Source organism: Podarcis liolepis (genome assembly GCF_965112155.1).
Source record: "Podarcis liolepis genome assembly, chromosome: 2".
Lineage (NCBI taxonomy): Eukaryota > Metazoa > Chordata > Lepidosauria > Squamata > Lacertidae > Podarcis > Podarcis liolepis.
Window position 1 is genome coordinate 69990951 of NC_139555.1, and position 22872 is coordinate 70013822.

General features: G+C 47.1%; 1 protein-coding gene across 4 annotated transcripts; it reads left to right on the forward strand.

Moving 5' to 3' along the window:
* The first annotated feature begins 13970 nt into the window (after window positions 1-13970).
* On the forward strand, window positions 13971-21995 carry INKA1 (inka box actin regulator 1). Of its 4 annotated transcripts, none has more exons than XM_083488607.1 (2): window positions 13971-14203; window positions 21031-21995. In XM_083488607.1, exons 1-2 carry the CDS (start codon window positions 14153-14155, stop codon window positions 21898-21900), a joined length of 921 nt encoding a protein of 306 aa, XP_083344733.1. In that variant the 5' UTR covers window positions 13971-14152; the 3' UTR covers window positions 21901-21995. The 4 variants fall into 4 exon arrangements, with proteins under 4 accessions (XP_083344733.1, XP_083344730.1, XP_083344732.1 ...); XM_083488604.1 differs by lacking the exon at window positions 13971-14203 and adding an exon at window positions 14348-14705; XM_083488606.1 differs by lacking the exon at window positions 13971-14203 and adding an exon at window positions 16728-20442.
* The last annotated feature ends 877 nt before the right edge of the window (window positions 21996-22872 follow it).

The window sequence follows — 22872 nt, forward strand, 5'->3', positions numbered from 1 at the left end:
ATTCTTTCTTTTATTTCTTATTATTTCTTTCCCCCCGGAGGTGGGGGATATAAGACGTCTTGTGGATGCTGCAAAAAAAGGGGGCAAGAATGAGGATAAACGCAGCATTCCGGGTGTCACAAAAGGCAGCCCCTGAAGCCTAAAAGGGAGACTCAGAGCTCATTTCTCCTGCAAGAGTTTTCTGAGGGAAAAATGAGTTGTGAACAACAGGTCGCTAGAAAAGGACACGGTGGAGGTCGGGGCCTGTCCTGCTCCGACTTCTGTTGGGCCACTCAGGCCTCCACCTACTGCGGCCACAAGGGCGCAGCCTTGCCTCATGCTGCTCTAGTTCGCGCGTGCATTTTCGAAACAAAACAGCGGCGGCTCGCGACCAGGGAGGCAAGGCTGTCGCCTGCTGGGCGTCGTCCCCCGCAAAGCCTTCCTTGCCACTCGCTCGTGCCCGCGCCTCATCCACCCTGTGCCCACCAGAACGGCGAGGCAGGGCCGAGGAAGCACCTAAGAGATATATAACTAGGAATAAATAAGGGGGGCGGGGCGACCTGCTGCTTCCTCCACGTCCCATCCCATCCCACTTTGCACAGGGTGGAATAGACAGAAAGGGTTAAAGCCAGGGCAATGAATAGAGTTTCTGCTCCCAGCTTCATTTATCCCCTAGGTTCAGGGTTGGAGTTAGGTTTGATGAGGCCCTAAGCTCCTGAAGGTAATGGGACCCTTTATATGTCCAGCTGCCCTTTGTCAACAACAAGTTGTCGCTGTTTTTTGTGTTAAATATATGCAATACGGTAATTTATGGACCTAATAGGTCCAAACACAACACAAAACAATGTTGCTGTATGTAGGTTTTATTTTATTTATTTTTTACCTTATATTTTGTAAATGTACATCCAGTTTTTTTCTTATTTTTGGGGCCCCCCAAGAGAGTGGGGCCCTAGACTATAGCTTGGTTTGTTGTTGTTGTTTAGTCGTTTAGTCGTATCCGACTCTTTGTGACCCCATGGACCAGAGCACGCCAGGCACTCCTGTCTTCCACTGTCTCCTGCAGTTTGGTCAGACTCATGTTTGTAGCTTTGAGAACACTGTCCAACCATCTCGTCCTCTGCCATCCCCTTCTCCTTGTGCCCTCCATCTTTCCCAACATCAGGGTCTTTTCCAGGGAGTCTTCTCTTCTCATGAGGTGGCCAAAGTATTGGAGCCTCAGCTTCACGATCTGTCCTTTCGGTGAGCACTCAGGGCTGATTTCCTTAAGAATGGATAGATTTGATCTTCTTGCAGTCCATGGAACTCTCAAGAGTCTCCTCCAGCACCATAATTCAAAAGCATCAATTCTTTGGCGATCAGCCTTATACATAAATCGGCACTGGTCAGTTGGGCAGGTTCAGGAGGATGCTATAGGTAGGTGCCGCTTCTCTAATTGGCTGCTAGATGGCACTGTTCTGCCAGTGATACTAGAAGGGTAGCTGCCCGCCTCTTTGGAATACATGGGCATCCTGAAGATTCTTAGAAGTATAGAATTGGCAGGGACTCCGAGGGTCATCTAGTCCTACCCCCTGCAATGCAGGAATAGAATCCTCTCAATTAAAGCATCCCTGACAAATGGCCATCCAACCTCCAAAGGCTGATCTAGGGGAGTGTGGCGGGTGCGGCCACACTGGGCGCTGAGCTTTGGGAGCGTCGCAGTGGGTGCTGCAACCATGACATCCAATGGAATGCGAGAAGCAGGGGGTGCCAGAATTTGGCATCATATAACAGGCGCCACTGAAATTTGAAGCACAAAGTTCCATCGCTGCAACCTCTGCTTGGAAACCTCCAAGGAAAAAGACCACCTCCCATAGGAGTCCTTTCCACTGTCAAACAGCTCTTACTGTCATAAAGCTTTTCCTGTTTAGTCGGGATCTCCTTTATCATGATTCAAGTCTTGGCCTCTGGAACAGGAGAAAACAAGCTTGCTCCATCCTTCGTGCGACAGCCCTCTAGATATTTGAAACGACTAGCATATCTCCCCTCAGTCTCCTCTTTTCCAGGCTAAACATACCCCACTCCCTCAACTGTTCCTTATCAGGCTTGGTTTCCAGACCCCTGATCATCTTGTTTGCCCTTCTCTACACACGTTCCAGCTTGTCAATATCCTTCTTAAACTGTGGTGCCCAGAATTGGATACAATATTCCAGGTGTGGTCTCACCAAGGCAGAATAATGTGGTACTATGACTTCCCTTAATTGGGACACCATACTTCTGTTGATGCAGCCTAGAATAGCATTAGCTTTTTTGTTGTTGCTGCATCACACTGCTGTCTCATGTTAAGCTTGTAGTCTACCAAGACCCCTAGATCCTTTTCACATGTACTACTGGCAAGCCAGGTGTCCCCCATCTTATATGTGTGCAGCTGGTTATTCCTGCCTAAGTGCAGAGCCTTACATTTGTCCCTGTTGAAATTCATTTTGTTAATTTTAGCTCAGTTCTCCAATCTGTTAAGGTCATATTGAATCCTGATTCTGTCTTCTGTGGCATTAACTACCCCTCCCAGTGTCATCTGCAAATTTTATCAGCATCCCCTCAGTTCCTTCATCCAAGTCATTTATAAAGATATTGAGCAAAAACTGTCCCAGGACAGGGCAATGTTTAGGGGGTTTTGTGGGTGGGTGCGGGGAGGTTACTGCTGTTTTATTAATCTTTGTTTATTTATTTGAGATCTTATTATAATTTATGTGGAAATTGTTTGATATGGTTCTGTACTTTTTGATGTTTTATTTATTGCTTATGAATGCTTTTGTTATTTTTATAATCGTGATTTTCTTCATGTTGTAAGCATCCTTGAGCATGGTTTTTTAATCATGGAAAGGTGACATTCAAAGAAAAGGGTGCATGTATGTATGTCTGAAGAGGGAGGGGGTGTAGACATCCACCCCTAGCAGTCGCTTCTACTGCTTTGAGAGCTCAGAAAGCAAGATAGCAGAGGATACTATCTTCCCTCTGGGAGAAATTGAGAGGGAGATTAGAGAGTATAGGGATGAATACACATCATACATTTAAAGCTCATGACTTCCTCCAAGCAATCCTGGAACTGTTAAGGGGTAAGCTATAGTCCCCAGGATTCTTTGAGCAAGCAGTTTGGTAAACACATGGCATGCAAATAGCCTAAGAATGGAGGGAGGGGAGCCTTCATGGTGCAGTGAGGGTCTGCAGGATGGAAGCTGCCAGGAGAGCGGAAGGCAGAAGAGCTTTGGGGCCTGCATTTTTGTGCATAAATTCTGCTTCCATTTATGGCCAAGTTTCCAGCTACTTATTGTTGCACACATTGAGGGTCGAGAGGGGATTATTCTGTGAACCAAATGACAGTCCTGAACACGATTTGATCTTATTTTTAAGAACCACCACATTGCCGTGGGGAGCGTCTTGTGACCTAACAAAACTTTCTTATTTGTACACTGAGCCACCCCAGTCCCTCCCAGGTTTTGGCTTATATGTATATATAGTAAATGTAATTGGAGATGTTTGCAAGCCTGTGATGTATTTAAAAGCTTCAGCGGACTGGATAAATATAGCTGTACAGTACATCTATGCACACGTAGCTGTGACCTGAGTTGATGGGCACCATTGAAGCTTGATGTGTAGGAAACCCAGGGCCAGGGCCATGTGGGTGTGGGGAGCAGGAAAGGAAACCCTGTAGGCAGTGGTTGGACAGAAACAGGGTTCTAGAAAATATGATGGAGCCTTGGATAAACATTTCATCCACATTCATTGCTGAGTTTAGATATTATTGAAGTTCAATAAAAGCATGTTCTAACCCCCTTACATCACTGCTTGTAGAAAGAGATTGAGGGATTTAGCTGAAGTGAGATGGCAGGAATATGGGGGTGCAAGGAGTCAGCCTAAGCAATGGGTGAGGAGATTGCAAGGCTGGCGTAGAAGTGGGCTGGGATAATAGGCGCTTATGGAGTGCTGCTATTTTCAGGTGGGATTCACTCTTATCCCAGCAAATTCAGGTTTCACAATTACAGTGGTACCTCAGGTTACATACGCTTCAGGTTACATATGCAGACTCCACTAACCCAGAAATATTACCTTGGATTAAGTACTTTGCTTCAGGATGAGAACAGAAATCGTGCTCCGGCGGCGCGGCGGCAGCAGGAGGCCCCATTAGCTAAAGTGGTGCTTCAGGTTAAGAACAGTTTCAGGTTAAGAATGGACCTCCGGAACGAATTAAGTACTTAAACCTGAGGTTCCACTGTATAGTTGACTGGGAGGTCTTCCCCCAAAGATAAATCTTTTTGCACCGTAAAGTGTGGCATAACAACTGCTTTGATACAACATCATCTAAGCTCACTGAAAACAAATCTGGATGAATGCTCAACAAACAGATTGTCCAGAAGTACCTGCAAGTAGAGCATGGAAAAAGAGTGAGGAAGTGGGAAAACTGAAATTGACAGCTCATGGGAACTGCTGGCAAGTTGCTGGGGGCTACAATGAGGATCGATGTGAAGGGACTGTGACTTGGATTGTTCCCGTCCCCTGCTTCTCTCTGTGTGTGTGTTTTAAGTATTCATGTGTCCTGCACACGTGTGAAGTCGTGGCTGAAAGAGGAAGTTCTCCTGGCCTTGGCTGGAGGCCCTATGGGGGGATGGAGGGGAGAGAGTCTGCACTGGGAGAGAATTTTGTACAGGAAGAGAACTGCCAAGGAGTGGGGGTGGGAGAACTGCGTATCCGTTTCTGCCGTGAAGGAAGTGCCCAGCTCATAAGATACATACATACTGTGCAAAGTCTGGAAGGAAGACTTGGCTTAGCTGCTAAGCCTTAGGAAGTCAGGAGACTCTGCAGAGGAAAAATACATCCAGCGAGAAGCTGGAGAACTTGATAAAAAGAGGATGGCTGGCTGGCTGGAACTGAGAGGCTTGTTCTTGCCATGTGCCCCAGGTACACTTGGGGCACCTCCTCACTTCACACAGCAAACACAAGTTCTACATGCACACCAGTGTTTCCCCAGCAAACGTGTAAAGTGTAAATAATTTGCTAGTTGCTCTTTCTGTGTTTACTGCAGAAAACACTGGTGTACACACAGCAAAGGTGTGTTAAGCTTCCTTTTCTGATCTTCTGAGGAAAGGGTAGGGACGCGGGTGGTGCTGTGGGTTAAACCACAGAGCCTAGGACTTGCCAATCAGAAGGTTGGCGGTTTGAATCCCCGCCACGGGGTGAGCTCCCGTTGCTCGGTCCCTGCTCCTGCCAACCTAGCAGTTCGAAAGCACATCAAAGTGCAAGTAGATAAATAGGTACCGCTCCGGCGGGAAGGTAAACAGTGTTTCCGTGTGCTGCTCTGGTTCGCCAGAAGTGGCTTAGTCATGCTGGCCACATGACCCAGAAGCTGTACGCCGGCTCCCTCAGCCAATAAAGCGAGATGGGCGCCATAACCCCAGAGTCTGTCACGATTGGACCTAATGGTCAGGGGTCCCTTTACCTTTTTACGGAAAGGGTGAGGAACCTATGGCCCTCCAGATGTGCTTTCTGAGCATTGGCCGTGATAGCTGGGAGTTGGCTGATCGGAGCTGGAGTTTTAAAACATAATGGAAGTACACCACTGAATGAACATCTGCATACTGAGTCTGTGTACACACATGTACACAGCAACTTGTTTGTAGCACAGAAATGTGGTTTTCTTCAATCTGGAATAGTTCATGTTCAACCTCAAAATGCTGCTTGCTTCCATTCTAGATGGATTCTAGATCCTGCCACTCACAAAGGTGGGTGTGGTTACTTGATATGCATTTGAAAACCTTTGCCTTGATTAGGTTCTCTAGGTTATTAGGTTATTTCCTTCCTTAACATGCCCTAGCTGAATGAAGAAGGAAATGGTGATTGTGATCCTGGCATGCACCTACCCATAATGTCATTGGGCAGGTGTGGATATCTCCCTCCAATTGCCAGGACTGCCTACACCTGTTTTCAGACGGACACACTGCAGGGTAATGAAGAATCAATCTGCAATGAGCTTTCATTTTCAGAATGAAACCAGTTTTTCAAGGAGTGTTTTTCAGGGGCAAAAAATTGCAATATTTCTACATTGTGTGTAGACAACATACTCAGTCTCCATTGATTCCAGAATAAAATCTCATGTGTATGTTGCCTCTGTTAAGAGAATCTGTGCATATCTAGAACCTACTCCTACATTACCTGCATGTTATTTTTAGAATTGCCATTTAACCAGGCGGGGTGGTGGTGGTAGAGGACTGGCCAGTCCTGCTGTTATGCCTTTTAACATCATCTGGATGCACAGAAAACAGCAGATTCACACCATGCAGATAACTACTATCACTTACTAATGTCTGCACACACACCACACTGCTGTTAAAGGCCAGTTGAAAAGTTGCTGACCCTGCATTTATTCTGCCTGAATGTGTTACAAACAGCTGTGGCAGAGCCAGAGGAAGACCCATAAACACAGATAAGCTTTGCTGCAAAGTACATTAGCAAACATTTGTTTTAAACGTTTTTAACAGCAAGGAGAGGTTTGGTAGTCATGGAAGACTTCAACTATCCCGATATCTGTTGGAACTCAAACTCCATGGACAATGTAAGATCCAACATATTTCGCAATTGCCACATTAACAATTTTCCAGAAGGTAGAAGCAGCAGCAAGGGGGTCATCTCTCTTGGACCTGGTCCTCACCAACAGGGAGGAACTGATAAATGAAATGGAAGTATTGGGAACCTTGGGAGGAAGTGATCATGTCCTGGGTTTCATGATACAAAAGCAAGGGAAAGCTGAGTGTAGTTGGGCACACACTCTGGACTTTAAGAAGACTGATTTCAAAAAGCTTAAGGAACTATAGGGTGTGATACCATAGTCATAAATACTCAAAGAGAAAGGAGTCCAAGATGGATGGGAGTGTCTTAAAGGTGAAATACTGACAGCACAAAGGCAGATAATTCCAATGAGAAATAAAAGTGGGAGGCATCTAAAGAAACTGGTGTGGTTGCATATGGAGCTTACAGATGAGCGCAGATGTAAGAGGGGCATGTGTAAGAAATGGAAGAAATGGGAAACCATGAAGGAAGAGTATAAAGGAGTAGCCAACTGTTGCAGGGAGAAGGTCAAGTGGGCCAAAGCTCAGAATGAACTCAGGCTAGCAAGAGAGGTCAAAAATAATAAAGGTTTCTTTGGCTATGTTTGAAGCTAGAAGAAGAACAGCAAGTAGTACATCATTTGTATGAAGAAGATGGATAATCAATTTACAGTACAGGTTGGAAGTGTAAAGAAGGGCAGGAACCTTTTTGCACATGTGGTGGACATGTAAAAAGGTAAAAGTATATTGGAAAATGATTTATAATGAGTTGGGGGGAAAATGTTTAAAATTACTTTCTCAAATAAAACAGAGTCCTTTTTATTGGTAATAACCCAGACAGAAATTCCTAGGTGTCAGAAAAGGTTATACATGTATGCAACAACTGTGGCCTGTGTTTTGTTAGCCCCAAAATGGAAAGTGAGTGAGGTCCCAACTAAAGAGGATTGGCAACTTATGCAAGAATCTGCAGAACTTGCAGATTTAACACATAGAATAAGAGAGCAAGAAGAACATATATTTAAAGAAGAGTGGAAAACATTTATTGAATATATGGAAAATAACTGCAGACAGCTGAAAACATTGGCAGCATTAAGATAAATTCATCCATGTAAATAATATTTGATTGATGTAAAAGTGGAAAACTGATCTGAATGGTTACAGTAAGATATGCAGGAATGTATGATATGTAAAATGAACCATGGAAGGAGAAGAAAGGAAGTCACTGGATATTTTAAAGTTTGTAAAAAAATAATAATAATGTAAAATCAAAAACTTAATAAAAATTATTGTAAAAAAGAGAGAAGAAGACGGATAATTGTTATTGGGAGACAGAGAGAAGGAGGAACTGCTCAACATCTACTTTGCCTCTGTCTTCACCCAAAAGGAAAGCAGTACCCAGCTTGGTGATAACAGAATCCAAGTCTCTGCTTGGAAACTATCTGACCCAAGGATTCTGGTCTGAAGATGCTGGCCAAGCTTGCTCTTTGTCAAAAGATTCCCATTCTGTCATAAAGTTCCCAGATGCAATAATATCCATGAAAGGTTTATGTGAAACACGTTGAGTTTTAAATGGCAATGCAGGCACCAGTGGAGTCAGGATCTGAGAGAAGGAATTCAAGGGCCGGAAGCATCTTGTCAACTTGTCACAGTGGCGAACGTAAGGGCAAGCCTGTCCCAAAACAGTCCCATAAGGGAAAGCAAAACAACCCGTGCTACTTTCAAATGCCAGCAAGACCTACCCACAATGCAGCTCATGCCCTTCTCTCCCACGCACTCCGCCCCGCTCACAATCTTGTGAGGAAAAGGCCCAACTTCCTGCTATAGAAATGGCCTGAGCCCAGCTGCCCTCAGTTTCTCAGTGGGTGTGTACCAGGGAGCTGCTGCAGCTTGCACCTGACAGCCTGAGCCCTGAGGAACGAGTAGGAGGAAAGGAGGAAGAAGAGCCTCCAGTCTGGGTGGGGTACCCACAGTGCTTCAAGCAGCCTGCCAGCTGGATTTGGAAAAGTGCCCTTTCCCTGTGATAGGGTGACCCAACATTTAGCCACCACCCATCTTGAATGGCACAGGCAGAGGGTCTGAATTTAAGCCAGGAACAGGGATTGTCATTGGAGGTGGGAGCTGATTATATTACTATCACCAGCAGGGGCATGGGCATAACCAAAGGGGGGCAGGGAGGTGCAGCTGTGGGTTAAACCACAGAGCATAGGGCTTGCCGATCAGAAGGTCGGTGGTTCGAATCCCCGCGATGGGGTGAGCTCCGGTTGCTCGGTCCCTGCTCCTGCCAACCTAGCAGTTCGAAAGCACGTTAAAGTGCAAGTAGATAAATAGGTACCGCTCCAGTGGGAAGGTAAATGGCGTTTCCGTGCACTGCTCTGGTTCGCCAGAAGCGGCTTAGTCATGCTGGCCACATGACCCGGAAGCTGTATGGCGGCTCCCTCGGCCAATAAAGCGAGATGAGCGCCACAACCCCAGAGTCGTCCGCGACTGGACCTAATGGTCAGGGGTCCCTTTGTAACTGAGGTTCTTCACACACCCCAACAAAAGGCGTGCCCTCCCCCACAAAAATCCTGGCTACACCCATGAGCAGGGGGTTGAAGTAGTACCTATGTCATCTTCTTTGCTCAGATCAGATGCTGCTGTTGCTACATCCCCAGCAGACAAGTACCTCTGGGACCTCAGGTATGATGAAGCTCACTGACATCAGATAGTCTTTAAGTAGAAACACGTGTGGTGAAAATTCCCTTGGTTAAACTGCTGAAGATGAGGTCAGTCAAGAGAGGGACTGCATGTGAACAACCCTCACTCATGGCCTCTGTCTTAATCCTCAGGATTTGCTTCACAGAGCCAGTGGCCAATGTGTCTCCAATTTAGCAAAACACTAAGCACACAAAAATTTGTTTGCTGAATTTGTATCTCACCTCTCCAGTAAATGTTACTCAAGGCTCACATACCCTCCAATATTTATCCGATGAAAACAGGGACACCCTATTCAACAACAACAACAATTTTATTATTTATACACCACACATTTTACTGGGTTGCCCCAGCCACTCTAGGCGGCTTCCAATATATATAAAAACATAATAAAATATTAAACATGTAAAAACTCCCTCATACAGAGCTGCCTTAAGATGTCTTCTAACAGTTGTATAGTTACTTATCTCCTTGGCTCAGGGGGGTCGCATAGCTCCATACCCTCCAATGAAAATAGGGGTGTCCTATCACACCCTCCAACATTTTCCTGATGAAAATAGGGACATCCTAAGGAAAAGCAGGACATTCCAGGATCAAATCAGAAACCAGAACAGCTTCTGTAAATCCAGGACTGCCCCTGGAAAATAGGGCTCCATTTTTGACTGGGGTCCTACACTGTGGCAAATTATTAGTATAATAATTAACTTTTTCATGACAGTGAAATGCCTTCTGTTGGACCAGCTTCTGTTAGTGGAAGAGCATATGTTCGAGATTTCTCAGTAACTGAGCAAATTAGTATGATTTCCATTAGAAATAATCCCCTCTTCCCCAAAGGCAGGGTGTGAGAAAAAGTACGTACATTTGCAGATAACAAATACATAGTTTTCCAGAATTCTCAGGTGAATGCCTTCTTCTGTTATGAGGATTACCTAATTATTTTAAAGCTAGCTTATGATGTGTACATAAAGATAGTTTTAATGCTGTTATAAATATTTGCATAATACCGGCAATGCAAAACTCTGGTGCTTTATCCATTGTTTGAGGTAGCATCTGATAATTGAATGGAGGTCAAGCTTCAACACTGCTCAAATAACTACTTGGGCAGGTAGGGTCTGGGAAGTTCCTAGCCTGAATGGTCAAGATAGAGGAAATGACATACGGATGAATGAGTAAGATGGCACACATTATCCCTTTAATGCACATTCAAAGCGCACCCCCCCAAAAAAAACGATTCGAGGAAATGTAGTTTTCTCCAGCACCCTTAACAAACTACAGTGCCTGGACTTGTTTGAAGTAGAAAATGTGTTTTAATGGTATAGTTTGTATGCATCATAGATGGCTCCAACTGGATAGGTAAGATAATCTAGGTGCAGAGGAAGGGAAGACACTGGAATCCAAGCGTATTAATCACAGGAATTCTGATGCAGAAGAAGGAAATGATTTTCCCAGTGAGCTCAGCTCCAAATCAAAACTAGAGGAATCTACTGAGCTTGTCTAATGACTCTGGCATATGATGATAACAATACAGCAGCTGGCTACAGCAGCTCCTGGAGTCTGGTTAGTTATTTAATACATGCAAACATAGAGTACCCTCAGTATTCACGATGCTTTACAGAGTTGATAAATAACATAGCTCTCTGCTCCAAGGAGTTTACAATCAGAAACAGACAAAGGGGAAGATAAGAGGATGGCAGAAGGAGACAAGAGTCACAAAAGGTGAATGTGAGCAAAGGCAGTTCTATGTACATACAGGTCATTATTGTTCCATCATGCATAGGGGGAAACGGGCGGCGTCATGTTAAAGAGCTTGAGATATTTGGGCAGATGAAGATGGTGGAGTTGGAAAAGCAAAGGTCAGGAGTCGATAGAAAACAAGACTAATATCAAGTGTGGGACAAAACCAAGGAGGCAAGGAGGGCTTTTGTTCTGGAAACGGAAGGGGACAGAAAGCCAAGTGGAAGGATTTTAGGAGCATTGCACAAACTGAATGACAGGAGAAGTGAGCTCCTTTTTCAGTGGGATTTGAATATGCTTTGCTTGGCATGGTCAAGTTAGCCTGGCCTCAGCTTATCTTGGCAAAGGAGCTGTGTGTATGTTCTCTATCCTATCACCCTTGTGGGTACCATGCAAAGAGAGCTGAGCAATGGCATCTGTACCTCTGCTGCCAACACATTCCTATCACTTTCCCTGCTTTGGACCAGCAATTTGCTCCAGCTGCCAGCACTAAGGGCCATATTTCACCCATAATCCATCCATTAAAAATACATATAGTTTTATGTTGTTGAAGAAGACAACGAGAAGGCAAGAAGAGTCCCGCTGGATCTGACCAAAGGCCCACCTAACCCAACATCCTCTTACCCACAGTCGCCATCCAGGTGCCTTTGAGAAGCCCACAAGCAGGACGTGAGTGCATTTGCCCTTTTCAGCTTGTGATCCCCAGCAACTGGTATTCAGCAACTTTCTGTCTCTGATACTAGAGGTAATATATAACCATCACAGCCTGTAGTGCCTGTTAGCCTTATTCCTCCATGAACTTGTCTATACTCCTAAGTTGGGAGTTACCATACCTCTTGCGGTAGCAAATCCCACTGTTTAACTATGTGCTGGATGAAGAAGTACAGTGGTACCTCGGGTTACATACGCTTCAGGTTACAGACTCTGCTAACCTAGAAATATTACCTCAGGTTAAGAACTTTGCTTCAGGATGAGAACAGAAATCATGCTCCGGTGGCGTAGCGGGAGCAGGAGGCCCCATTAGCTAAAGTGGTGCTTCAGGTTAATAACAGTTTCAGGTTAAGAACGGACCTCCAGAATGAATTAAGTACTTAACCCGAGGTACCACTGTATTTTCTTGTGTCTGTCCTGAATACCCTAGCATTCAGTCTCTTTGAATGAATTACCGGTAAGTCTTTTGAGGGGAGGAGAAAAACTTTTATCTATCTGCTTTCTCCAGACCATGCATCATTACATACCTCTATCATAGCCGCTCTTACTCACTTCCCCCCTAAATAGCCCCAAATTTTGTAACCTTTCCTCACAGTGGAATAATCCCAGCCTCAAAATCATTCTGTTTGTCTTCTGCCTGCTTCCCAGCACCAAAGTATTCTTTCTGAGATGTGGCAACCGGAACCGCTCACAGTATTCCGCAGTTATTTGTTTGCAAAGAAAGTCGACAACCTTGAGTCAATGTAAGTATTATCTCATAGTTTCCAGGGCATTTTCCCATCACTTATCACAAAAAAGTCTGATCTTTTGAAGAATTGGTTTGTTGAGCAAGAGCCTCAGCTCAGTCTTAATTGTGCAACCTGAGTTTTTCAGCATGTGATTGAATCTCACTCAAGAATAGCAACAGGCCGGAAGTACCCAAAGACTCCTTTCTTCCAGTTCAGGCATAGATTCCTTCCATGCATCTTTCACAGTGAAGACAGAGAAGGAGCTGCCGACAGCAAGGCACAGGCCTAATAGTGTGAATATCTATTTGGGACAGGAATGCTTAACTAAAAGCATTTAGAACCCCAAAATCTGCAATTTTTTCACTGTGAAAATGCTTATTTAGACCTCTCTTCCTTTTTTCGCATTTCATATAAATCTGGCTTGCCGAACTTCTAAGATGAGGATTTCAAAACATTAGTCTAGAGTTCCATGCCAGTTTAGCTTTGCAATAAGTGGAGGCATAGTGGAATTTTAGTCTTCCAAGCATGTACAGAATGCAATTCCGTCACATAACTGCATCCAGACCTTCCCCTTATCTGTTTGTCTTCTTGAGCAATTAGAGCATTCCCCCCTCCTTAGAAATTAACAGCCAAACTAGACGGTTATGGGTGGTACAACAGGAAGAAAACTTATATTCTCTGCCAGATAGTTACAAAAGCATGCCCCAGAATTAGGCACACTAAATACAGAGGCTGGTTTAGGGATGCGCGAGTGGTTCAGTCACACTAAGCACTGAGCTTAGGGGGTGCTGCAGGGGGCGCTGTAACTCTGATGTAAGGTGAGAGGTGGGCGGAGGCACAAAATTTATGAGTAATTTCCAATAGATGGTGAAAGTGGGCATCTCTTTTTCTGGCAGGCTCCTACGCCTTTAAAAGCAGCAAGGCCGGCAGAAGTTGAGACAGTAAGAGATCTGCAGGATCAGCCCAAATGTCTATCCAATCTAGCACTTTATTTTCCTAGTTCCAACCAGAGACGTCTATGAGAAGTCCAACAAGAAAATCTTTTGGCAGTAGGGCCATGCAATGAGTGGGAAAGCATCACCTGTTGGATCTCTGCCTGCTGCTCCACTATTAAATAGCACAGGGACCCTGCCCAGGAAAAAAAAGGCGAAAATCCTATATGGAGAGTACGCGCTCGATGACAATAAAGAACTTAGGGCTGTGCAGAAGTGGAATCGTTTCTTTTGTGTCTTGGCTTGGCCATCATAGCGCTACGGAAGCTGCATGCAACCTCCCTGCCGGAGGTGGGCTGCAGCAGCGCAGCAAGCAAAATAACAGCGGCAGTTGCTCCGTGCCCAAAAGGGTCCCGACCCCCGAACGGCCCGTTTGCTGCGCCAGCCCCCCGTCTCTCCACCCGCAGCACCTTTTGGCTCCTAATATGGGGCTCTAATTAAATTACAGAAGACCCGGGGAAGTTCGGGTTACAGGCACCCACCTCGCCCGCTCATTGGCTGTCGGCGGAGCAGAGACGGTGCCTCGGGCGCTCATTGGCCCGCTCGCGAGACGGGGGCGGGGCTCGGCCCGAACCAAACGGGCCGCTCTGCCCGCTCAGGACTGAGCTTGGGGAGAAAGTCGGAGTCTCGCCCAGACAGCGAGAAACTTTCCTCGCTGGCGCGCGGGTCTCTCGCTGGAGTCCCTCGGACAGCAGCAGCCCCCTTCCGCTGGCAGGCATCTGAGCGCCCCGGCTCTGGCATGCACAGCGCCCGCCTCGACGCCTTCGTGAGCCACCTCCGCGCAGAAGTGGTAAGTGCAGGGAGGTGCCCGTAGCAGGGGGAGATCGCGGTGGGCTGGGGGGGGGGGGAGAGAAGCCAGGGGACGCGCCGTCGGGGGGCTCCGGGTGCCGAGAGAAAGCAGCCTGGACGAGGAGCGGTGCCTTTGATCGCGCCTACCTTGCGACGGCCGTTCCCCCGGGGAGAAAGCCTTCTACACGAAAAGCGCCGGCGCAGCAAGACGGGGCTTGCGGCTTCGGCGCCTGTGTGCAGGGTGCGGGTTGCGTCCCGCCCTGGCTGGCTGAGGGAGCTGTCAGCGCCGGCCGCGTTGCCTCTTTCTTCGGCCAGACGTTGCTGTTTCGTCCTCCGCTCTGGCTAATGAGGTGGCGGGTCACCCTATCCTGGCGCCGATGCCACTGCAAGGCTGTCCCTGGAGGTGACCTCCTTGGCCTCAGAGACCTGATCTAGCTGCGGAGGAGTCGGCATCCCGGCGGCGCTGCCGCTAAGACTACCATCCCGGGCGCGTCTACATGGGAGTAAGTCCCGTGGAACTCGTCGTGCGCTCTTACTAGGGGACGCGGCATGTTGGAAGTCCATCCCATGTAGGCTAACTTGGGTGCCAACCCCGGTGAAATGACGATCACGCTGCACAACGGACGCCTAGAAATCCGTGCCCGCTAATCCCAGAAGGGGAGGGTCTGGTAATTTTAATAGTGAATGAAATGGGTTCTGCGCGCGTTTGTGCGGTGCTTCTTACGTTCCTGCCAATCAGAATAGATTCTGGGGTTGAGGAACCCGGGTGATCCCTGGTTCAGCTTGCAACAGATCTCGCAGGGTGAAGATGAGCCTTGCGTGCTGAAGAGGGAGGCGGGAGACAAGGAGGATCCCTGCCCTCGCCTTTCTTTATGGGGGGAAACATGAAACAGGAGGAAGGTACGCAATCAGCTCGTAAAATAGAGTTTTGCAAATCCCCCATGTACGGAGATACCTGCTTATGGACAAAGGAAAGGCTTGCTTTCACACTGTTACTTGTGGCGGACAGAGGGAATAGGACTCTCCCTGTTGGGTATCCTGAGGTCTTCTAGAAACAAGCCCATTCATGGGGCTTACCCTCTAGTGTTCGGTCTGGGTACTGCAGACTGTAAACAGTCCCTAGAGAAGATTCTGCCACTCTAGAGAACTTGGATGGTTTATGGATGTGTCTTGTGTGTCTGGAAGGAGAGGGCTTAGGCTTTCTATATGCACCCTTATTTCTGTGTAAGAAATGGCTGCATGTAGTCTACATGTAAAATCTCGTGCTTATGCCAGATTAGAATAGTTTCTGAGATTTCCCTGATATTCTGATGATGCGAGTCTACTAGAGTCAGCTCCAGAACCGAAGGGGCCTTTGAGTAAATCTCCTCTGATGGATCTCTTCATGCATTGGTGAGTTTATCCTGGAAGCAGTGAGCATCTGCAGGCTGCCATTTTAAATTGCTCACAATGGTCCCAATGCAGAAGTTTCAGGGCATTTTGGGAAGTTAAAATGGTGGCCTAAGACCCTCAGGTGGCCTAGCTCAGGAATCAGCACTGCTGGGCCTTGCTGGAGTCCTGGCAGCTGACTAATGGTATGATGTCCCAACTGCACCAGGATTCTGCCCTGGCTACCTCTATTGTTCCACACCCTCTTTGTTCTCACCCAGTAGGAAATGCTGAGCTTGACCATTGAAGGGGTTTTCTTCCCCAAAATCAGGGTGTTCCTAGACTGTGGCATCTCCTTCACATTCCTGAAAGAAACACAGCCGAGACAGATAGAGTTCTGTATCATATCTGAATAGGAATCATGGTTTTCCAAAGTGACACACACCTGAGTATGCCAAAACACAATGGATCCATGTGGACCATCCAAATTGTTCTGTGTAACAATATGAGAGAGGGGAAGTTCTCATACAGGAAGTGATGTAATGATGGAAGGAGTTTTGAGCTGCTCAGCTATTGAATTCTCCTCTGAGTCAGAACCAGAAGGCCAGCAGATGTCAGCTCTCTTCAGACTTTCTCTGATAGAGTTCAGTAAACACACGAGGGGGGACATGGCAGGCTTTCCCCCTCCCCATTGTCCTGTCAATCGATTGCTCTCCACAAGTTGGAGGGTGATCATCTGACAAGGGGAACTTCCTGTCACCATCCCCATACATTTTAGAACCCTGGAAGATCAGGGTGGGGAACCCACAGTATGTGTGAGGGTGAAGCTGGTGTGTGTCCCCTCCCCAGTGTATTTACTGAACTCTGAATGAGGCTGTTGTGAAAGATGAAAGTCTCTAGAAAGCTTAATGCAGTCTCTGTTTCATATTTATATCAGGGAGGGGCACTTTGACAGACATTATGAATGCCGTCCTTATAAGGGGCATGGCAGCTCCCTTGCAAAAGCCACACTGTGAGGCTTGCAGCAGCATTATTTTGTTTCGAAAATCAGGCCACTATAGATATGTGTGATAGCTGCTGCAATGCCCCCCCCCCATGTTTCTTTTTGGTTGAAGCTTGTACGCCATGGACATTATCCCAACATGCATCACTGAAAGGCATTATCTGTATTTTGTGATGAAGGAAGGTTGTATGTGTAATGGAAATTTGTTTTGTTGTATTGTATTGGCAGTTGGAATTCTTATTTGCACTGCCCTGGAATCCATGTTTGGATGAAGGTATGGTTTAGGAATTTCCTAAATAAATAAAAGCTTATTTCCCTGTAGTATAGCATTGGCTGTTTTGCTTCTGGGCCCAACCCTGGTTTTGACGGTTAAAGGCGCTGCCTATAACGGTTTGCAGTTTTATGGTTAAAGTTTAACCTTTCGAGATGTACACATCCAGAGACCCATAGGGTGATGTTGCTGGACTACAACTCCCATCACCCCTGACAATTGGCCATGCTGGCTGGGGCTGATGGAGGTTGCAGTCTTAACAACATCTGGAATGCCACAGATTCCCTATACTGTACCCCTTTCCTTCAGGACTGCTGTATGCCATTTAAGAGTGGGACTACAAGCTCTGGGCTTGTAGCTAATAACTGCAACAGCTAAGAGCAGGACCTTCATGATGATTGCTCATTGGAACCCACTGTCAAAGGATGTTAAGTAGCCTGTGCATTTTGTGGAAATTCAGGGGAAGGTGTCAAGCCTGCCTTTTAAGATGAATGCAGCTGATAGCAAACTGACAGAACTACAGTGGTACCTTGGTTCTCAAACTTAATCCATTCCGGGAGTCCATTCGACTCCTGAAACGGTTCGAAAACTGAACGATTTGTTCGGCAGCTAAGCCATTCGAGAACCACGGTACCACTGTATAATAATAAAATCACATCAACAAAAACCAAGCATCAAGCCTTAAATCATTCAAGCTTCTGCTGAAAAACAGAACAAGAGTGCCTTAAACATATTGAAAATAGATAAATAAATGTGAGGACTGAAATGGCTAATGCTGAACTTGGAAATCCGACACCTTTCGGCTGCCAGAGGGAAGCAACATTTTGCAGGAATCTTGTTTTTTAAACTTGACTTCAAGGCATTTGCAAACAGCTGATTGCTCAGAGATGGTCTAGCGGCAACAGACCTAGTGGAGCCGACCTGTATGGAGCCATTAGTCTCCCATTTGGATGTGCTAAGCTTGTGGATCAATTTCTTGAGTTCTCCTCTGGCATCTGGAGGCCTTGCCTGGGAAATTGTCTGTGCTGACTGGCAGTACATAAGAGGCTCCAGGGCTTCGCAGTCATGAATGCTCAAGAGGCCACCTGGCTCTTTCTTCCCCTTACTCCTTCCCAAACTTGTCCAGCCAGGCGATGTGACATTAACATAGGAAGCTGCCTTATACCAAATTACTTAACTGGTCCATCCAGCAGCTTCAGCAGTATATTTCCCAGCCCTACCAGGAAATGCCGGGGATTGAAACTGAAAAAAGCAGATGCTCTGCCACTGAATTATGGCCCTTCCTCATAGCTGGCCATGGATGTTGGTCTTGGGAAGGCATCGAGCACCCATGTGCTGTCCTGTTTTTTCCTCCCCCCCCCCCATTAATCATCCTGACTGGTCCAGAAGAGGTAGAAGTTAAGTGGTTGCTAGGCAACTGGAATGCATGCTTCCACAATCGCTTCCTGGCCAGAGATGCAATGGCGGTGGCTCAGGTAAAAGGAGGAGGCATAGCAAGAAGAGAGAGGAGACACCAAGCACAGGGTGGGTCAAATGTCCAGAGTTGGTCCTCTCAAGAATTGCAACTTATGGGCCTGATCCACAGGTCAGAAGGAAAACGTACTGCTTGGGAAGGGACATAGCTTGTTGGTAGAGCATCCGCTTTGCATGTGGAAGGTAGGACTGGAAATGTCTCTTATCCGAAACCTTGATGTTACCAATCAGTGTAGACAATACTGAGCTATGTAGACCAGTGACCTGATTTGGTATAAATGACTTGGGAGTATCTGGCTTGTTGGCAGTGTGATCTTTTAGCCAGATCCCAAGACAGGGTTTCAAATCTTGGGGGAGCATACTGAGTCATAGCCTATGCGCATGTGTGATACTGACTCAGAAGAATTCCATCTCTTTGCAGCTGCTCCCGAGCACTGAAACAACCGTTGTTTCCTAACCTGTGTGGTGTTCAGATAGGGGGTTGTCCTCTCATAAAATCCCATCAACGGCTGACTAACCGTCGCTGTGTAAATAGAGTTTATCTGATGCGGTGCCTAAGAAAGGAGTTTGTGTTTTTCCTTGACAGGAAGTGTTATGCATAGGAGTTGGGGGAGGAAAGAGATGATCTATGGGCATTTCCCCCCCTTCTTTTTTTATGGCTCACATGGTTAGCCTTGCAATTGCGACTGGAGCCTAACCCAAAACAGACGTCTTGATGGGTTCCAGGTTTTCAGCCCAGCCGCTGGGGGACTATTGCAAGCTGTGTCACCATCAGACCGACTAAATCAGTTGTCCACTACTTTGCCTGGAGGGGCCATGGGGACTCCTTACGGCACTGCTGTTTGCTGAACTGTGGAGACTTTAGAAAATGACAGGAAGTGGGCCTGGAGGAACAGAGCGGAAGAAATAAGATACCAGGACTCTGGTGGCCTTAGCATTTGAACATTTACCTCTGCACTGTTAGGGATAACCAGGGTTCATTTGTGGACTTGTGAGAAATCTGCCTTTATACGCATCTCTTTCTGCAGTGCTTTCTCTCCAGCACACACAGGGACCCTGTACAGTGGTACCTTGGGTTAAGTACTTAATTCGTTCCGGAGGTCTGTTCTTAACCTGAAACTGTTCTTAACCTGAAGCACCATTTTAGCTAATAGGGCCTCCTGCTGCTGCAGCGCCACCGGAGCCCAATTTCTGTTCTCATCCTGAAGCAAAGTTCTTAACCCGAGGTACTATTTCTGGGTTAGCGGAGTCTGTAACCTGAAGTGTATGTAACCCGAGGTACCACTGTAGTAACTTCTGACCATCTCTTTCATGCTGACCCACATTTTCCTTAGCCCCTGGGAGAGGTCTGTCACTATTCAATATGCTTGCCTGTTGGAGACTGAGCATATGCACCCCTTGCTTTCCTATGGACTTGTTTTTTACAAGAGAACACAGGAAACTGCCTTATACTGAATGAGATCACTGGTCCATCTAGCTCAGTATTGTCTACACTAACTGGCAGTGACTCTCCAGGGATCTCCCCCAGTCCTATCTGGAGATGCCAGGGACTGAACCTGGGTTCTTCTGCTAGCAAAGTAGATGCTCTGGTCCTTCCTGAAAAGATGGTTTGCATCATTCTGGCTTGCTTGGATGTCCTGCCCTTCTCCTGTGCAACAGGAAAAAATTGAGAGACCCCCAGGTGGTTCTGGGTAAAGGGGGTGCAGGATTGTAACGCTTGTTATAGCTCCCAACTGAACTTCACACCCTTGTTTAAACTGCTGCAAAATAATACCTGCCCCCATTCCAGGCCCAGCTGATTACTCCTCACATTTCTGTGGCCTCCTCTCCCGGCTTTTCCCTCCTCTTATCTGGCTGGGGGGGACGGGGACTGCTTGTGCAATACCTGGAGACTTCAACACACCCTCTGTGTGTCATCTTCTGCCGGGTAGGGCGGCTCACTCGCTGCAACAAGCTGCTGCTTGCACAGCTGGGGATGGGCTTGGAACGTGCAGGAGCTGCCGAAAAGCTCTGCCTCGGGGCTGGGGGCCTGCCGAGACGAGACGGGGCAAGGGCTTGCGCGTGCGGCTCCAGCTCCCAATTCCACACCTAGGCTAAGTCAGATCTGTGCCCCTCACACATCAAGGTAAAAACTGCAAGGAGGCTCGTGGCATTCAGCAGGCCTTGGAAACGCTGGCACATGCTGGGCGAGAGAGAGAGAGGCTTGGGCTCCTGGGCTGGGTAAGCCGAGTGCAACAGAGGGCTGCTTGTGGGACACAAGTGCGCAGTGCTAATAATGTTACCGGGGAGCCAGAGAATAGATGTGTGGAGGCAGAGGACAGTCATTGGCATTAATTCAAGCAAATGATCTGATTTTTGCCTGAGGAGGCCTGGGTCATGCGGGGTCAGGAGCTCATTTCTCGGCAGTCAATGATCCTCCAGTTTTCTGCCTTTTGCATTATTTGGACTCATTTGGACCCCACACAGGGCTGGGAATGTAGCCTGTAGGATTAAATCTACTTGGGCTAATAGTACAACCCTATACAAGTATACTCTGAAGTAGGCCGCAGTGGGCAAGTAGCAGTCTGCTTGAAGTATGTTTGAAGGCTCCAATCTGAATACAATATTGTGTTGTGCCATTTCCCCACAATGTTATGGGCAGTAGATCCTCTATTATGTTGTGCTGGTGACAGTGGTAGGAAGATGACCGTGTGTCTGTCTTCTCCCCTCACAGCTGTGCATGAAGGAGTCGAGCGAGGTGCTGCGGGGCCAGATGCAGTGCATGATGCGGACCCTCCACGACCTGAAGAGGGTGCACGACCGAGACATCCGACTGGACCCCCAGGAGATGAGGCCACTCTCCGCCATGCCTTCCCCAAAGCAGTGTACCAGCCCACGGGTATCCGCCATTTCGGAAGCAGACTCTGCCTGCTGCCTGGAGACGGCCGTAGAGGAAGAGGTTGCCTTCTCTCCTCCGAGCAGCGAGCGGAGCTTGGAGTTTGACTCGGGCTATTCTGAAGTGTCTGGGAGCAGCTGGCGGGATGAGGAAGGGCCCCCACCCCTGCGAGCCAGCAAGCTTTCCTCGGGGGGCTTTCTGCGCCGCCGGGCACCCGCCAGGAGGCCTAGGCCCAAATCTGCTTCAGATGCCTGCTTGGAGCGGTGGCGGGATGTCGAGCCCACAGATGCCGGGGACTGGACCGTGTCCCTTTTGTCACAGAGCCGCAACCGGCAGCCCTTAGTGCTGGGGGACAATTGCTTTGCTGACCTGGTTGAGAACTGGATGGACTTGCCTGAGGAGAGTGGGGAACGGGGGCGGCTGCAGCGCTGGCTGGCTAAGCCCCATGGCTTCCTGCTCAACCTCTCTGGCAATGTACGCCGCAGGCTGGCTGGCATCTCGCGCACGGAGCGGGCCAAACAGGACCCCGACGGCACCAAGCGTTTCTCTTGCCCCGCAGGTCTGGGAGGGCGACCTCCATTACCCTACTTCCACCAGTCCTACGCCAACATCAGTGAGCTTTCCACAGACTGTAGCAGCTTTGCTGCCCTCATGAACTGCCGGAGCCGGCAACCAATCATTTGCAATGATGTGATTGGCTACATCTAGCCTTGCCTCTCTCTTTTTAATGCTCGTTTTCTTAATGGAACAGATTTATATTTTTTACAGTTGTCTGTAAATAAATGTCTTTTTTCTACATTAAATCTGTCTGGTGTGTGTGCGCGTGTAAATGGCATTGCTTGATCCAAACTACATTGTAGCTGTTCTCGGAGTCAACCCCAAGTAAGTCAACACATCCAGTCTTGTCTGTAGCGGAAGCATCATTTAAAATGCCAATGTAATAACATGAGTAAATATAAGAAGGCAAGGAACAATGAACTTTCAGCCCAAAGTATTTCCCCAGAAATTGAGAATACCGGTATGTCATGTTTTGATTCCTTGACATGGGTTAGCCTATCTTAAACTACAGACCTCAAATCAGTCTTGCAAATATCAGTATAGTACCTTTCGATTGTTGGAGAACATGAAGTTTGAAATACAGGATAGTCTGTCAATGCAAGTGCAACTCTTGAGGGATTTGATGTAGAGAATTATTGCTGTGTGTAGTCCTCAAATGTAAAGATTATTTCCTTTGCAGGCTTGGCTAAAACAGAGTTTCTTCTTCTTTTAGTTTCTCAATGTGTCAACTTGAAACTGGAAGGAGTAGAAGCTACACTCCTAAGATAGTTAATTCAGGTTGATAAAATGGTGCAGAACATTTTGTGCTAGATTTCAGTACAATTGTTGAAAAGCAGCCAGGAGGAGAACCAGTCTATGCTTCCATCAAGGGAGATTTCAAAAGGGCCAAGACAGGAGCTGTACATGATGTCAAGAATCACTTGCTTTCCGGCATACACCTGCAGTTATAGTGGGTACCATTTGTAGAGCAGGCCGCTAGCTAGTTCTGGTGCCCAAATAAAAATGGTGAAAGGAATAATCATAGCATGGCAATTAGTGCTCACATAAAAATAGGGACTTCATCTGTAAGGGATGTTCATTAGTTGCAGTTATGAAAGAGCAGAATAACAAACTACAACAAAT